At 34.9% G+C, this 3,633-nt stretch overlaps 1 protein-coding gene across 2 annotated transcripts in view; it reads right to left on the bottom strand.

The window, feature by feature from the left end:
- Positions 1-564: 564 nt before the first annotated feature.
- Positions 565-3,633, bottom strand: part of LOC111996081 (formin-like protein 13) — a 13,800-nt gene continuing 10,731 nt past the window's right edge. For both annotated transcript variants that reach the window (XM_065782706.1, XM_065782707.1), the window contains 5 exons: positions 2,654-2,734; positions 2,522-2,572; positions 2,338-2,419; positions 759-830; positions 565-669 (listed from right to left, as the gene is read on the bottom strand). In XM_065782706.1, coding sequence (XP_065638778.1) covers positions 820-830; positions 2,338-2,419; positions 2,522-2,572; positions 2,654-2,734 — 225 coding nt within the window. In that variant the 3' untranslated portion in view covers positions 565-669; positions 759-819. The remainder of the gene's footprint in view (positions 670-758; positions 831-2,337; positions 2,420-2,521; positions 2,573-2,653; positions 2,735-3,633) is intronic.

Below are 3,633 nucleotides of genomic sequence, written 5' to 3'. Positions count from 1 at the left end.
GCCAAGAGTTGTGTATCTATATAACTTTATCACAGCTTGCACTGTGTCTCAATACAGGACCTGAAACTGAATATATATGGGCACATAAGCATGTTGGCTAGGCTAATGCCATTATTTCCCTTTCAAAGTACAACACGGCATATTGAGTGCTGCACAAAACAAGACCAGTATTTAAAGTTATATGATCACATGTGGTACCATTAAGGTGGAATCCGTGAATGTTTATTCTTAAATTCAAGCAATACACATCAGCAATTAAGTTGGATATCTCTATGTGTGCGTGAAAGAAAATGAGGGAAAATGTTGAGATGGATAACTAGCAAGTTGAAATATTAAAGAATTCTTGAGAATTTAAAGATAGAACTAGCAACAATGAAGGACTACGTGAAATCTGTCTTTCCCCTTCTATATTACAAGATGAGCAGGTGTTAGCTGAAAGAGTTTATTCATTCACAATAACTACAAGAGAACTGCACCAATGAGAAGTGACGAATGGACAGACATGGATAGATCCTGCTAGTAATGACAAAAAAAGACTAATAGCTTAAATACCTTACGGAAATTTTCGGATACAGGACCATCAATTTCAGAGGTGGACAGTTCCTGTACAACTTTCTCCAATCCTTTGCTTATAGCTTGCATTTCCTCTGCCAAAATTCTCATTTGTATCTGGATGGAAATCACACATTTCAGTCAAGAAGTGCCAACTCTAATAAAAAATTTCTAAAATTGGTTCTCACCATAACAAATAAGAATACCTTTGATGCAGCCTCTAAGCTAGCAAGGTCCTTGGAAAAATCTAGAACTTCAGGCAATTTATCAGCAAGCACCTACAGCTTATCAAGCATAACATAATCATCACCAAGTACCATGCAGGTAAACTTCTCCATGGGCAAGTACTTCAAAAGCTACCCAAAACTTGACATTAAATCATAAATGATCAACATAATAGTTTTATTTATTATAAAAACCATATATTAATGCACAAATTTTTGTAATTAATGACAACAAAACATGCTTCTTATATGTAGATGCATACAAATAATCAGAAAAATCAAAACTTGCGGGCTCATTAGCACAATGGTCCCATCCTTCAATATCATGATTGGGTTATTTTCATGTATTAATTTAGTTTTAAATCTTAGTATACTTTTTATTCCTGAATTCTAAAAAAATTTAGTTCATGCTCCCCACCCCCACCCCCCCCCCCAAAAAATAGAAGTTAGATGTCTGGTTCCATCCCTGCTTACTGTGTGTTTGGAAAAAATTATTTCTGCTAATTTATTTACTATTCACCTTATTTTTGCTACTATTTATAGGCCTCACTGCACTTTTTGATACTATTCATGGGTCTCACTGTACTATTTTAGCTAACTTTTACTTTTATCTACAGTACTTTCAGGAAAAAGTTTTCAGTTTCAGCAAAATAAGTGGATCCCAAATAGACCCCTAATAAGTCAGAATCTGAGCCACATATATGTACTTGTATCTCTTTATGTCATCATTAGAAGTATATACTTCAAATAAATCAGAAGTTCATAATCAGATTCATTGTTTCCATACTTCTCCAAAGAGGTCTACTAAACAAGATTGGCTAAGTGATCCAATTAACAAACATACTTCAAGAGGGATAGTTATTACTTTTATTCCTTCTTTCATGGCTCTTTTTCAAAGTTTTCAAATGCAACTTGCATGTTAAAACATCCCAAAGAGCTAAAAAAATTTCAAAACTATAAGTTTATGTTCCTTGATTTGTCCTGTATTTGTCCTAGATTGCAGCAAAACTTGGTAAAAAGATCCAATTCTAAAATGTTATTTTGGATTCCACGTGCTCCAATTATGCTCTTTTTATCTCCCTCTTAAAAGATTACAGGTTTACATGATGAGTAACATGAGTTGTTTTCAAGCCAATTAGTAAAACAGATCTTCACACTCTCTAGTATCCAACTCAATAAAGAGGTGGGCATATATCTCACTCACGGTCTCACACAGTAATTTCTCAGCATTCTTGACTTCTTTCTAGCCTACTGCAATACTCCAATATTCCTTATTAACAACCACTGCCATTTTTTTCCTTCTCAATAACAAACTCTTGGAAATTGGAAACAGTAACTCAAACCATTTACCAAATATCAGTGACAACCACCAAAATTTTGGCACTCCAAGACCAACTTTTTGTACAAGTATTTTCCTTTTTCATATGCTTTAGAATTATCCAATTTATTAAATGCATAGATGCCTTCTAACAATGATGATAGGGTATTTTGCTGCCTAATTTGTTTTTTAATAATAATAGCGCATTCAGGATAGATGCCAGACAATTTAATATCAACTTACCCCTAGCAGTTCCCTGGTTCAAAGCATTTCCTAATGAAAGAACTGTCTGCATAATTCTCTTCAGTTTGACAGAACCCTTGATCTGATGAGAACATCAGGTATAAGAAAATGAGAAGTCAATATTGATAGGAATATCAGAATCACTTCCAAAAAAGAAGTATAAACATATGAAAAAATAACTTGCCTCTTCTGCAGCAGAGTAGACAGCACTGAGGCTGCTTCTGAGGTCAGAAACCTAAATGGAATTATAAATAGGCCACATTAACATAGGCAAATCACCGCATATTGAGCAAGTGAGAGACGAGCTTTTCCTCACCTGGGAATGGAACTGTATCTTGAATGAAAAAACTCTGAGCTTACTTTCTACACGTGGTACTTGCATTAACTCTAAGAAGAACTGTCATGAACATGCTCAAAGCACATTAATCCAAAAAAGATGCCACAAAATTATTCAGGGAGGATATGTTCCCAAATTGAGCAGTTATAGCAGCTTAAATCAAGGGTTCAATATTTCATCATTAACATCATAGAACAAGTTGAATTTATTGAATATACATAAAATGGAACCCCCTATGTCAATGTAATGAGAGAAAAAAAGCTAACACGTTTGAGACGACACATCCATACGTCTACTGAACACAAGGGTTGACTTGGATGCACCAACCAATAGCAGGTAATTTTCTATCAAAGCTATGAGTAACAATGCTAGTTGTGAACACGAAAATAACTTTCAAATGAAATCCATCAGAACAACTCTTTTACACTCAAATGCTGGTCCCGAGAGATGTCAGAACAAACACAAGCATTTTAAAGTTTAAACTTCTTGAGAAAAGTATTCACACAGAGAGACACACTTGCACTTTGGAGTTTGGACATCTTGAGACAAGTACACAGATACAGCAAGCATTTGAATTTTGAACTTCTTCAGACAAGTACACACACAGACACCAAAAATTAAACCTAGGTATGTTTTTCTTCCTTCACCATACAATGCATGCCCTATCCAGCAAAACAAAGTCTTTGAAATGATACCCACAGAAGTACATTCAGTGAATGAGTGCAATTACCATAGGCTTCACCTATCATTTATAATACGTTCATATCAAGCAGTACACTTGTTAAGTGAAAACGGGGTTGTGGGAGAGCAATACAAGCATCGTGCTGCTAGGCGAAGCAGTAGAGTAATGATCATACAGCTGTAATGCATTGTATGTCCCATAATAGGTCGTATTCTTCTGCCCTTTCCGAAGAATTTAGTTGTTCAATTATCATTCTATAGTGTAAATACTTGTAAAA

Source organism: Quercus suber, unplaced genomic scaffold, assembly GCF_002906115.3.
Source record: "Quercus suber isolate HL8 unplaced genomic scaffold, Cork oak 2.0 scaffold_311, whole genome shotgun sequence".
Lineage (NCBI taxonomy): Eukaryota > Viridiplantae > Streptophyta > Magnoliopsida > Fagales > Fagaceae > Quercus > Quercus suber.
This window is presented reverse-complemented; position numbering and strand designations above follow the sequence as displayed.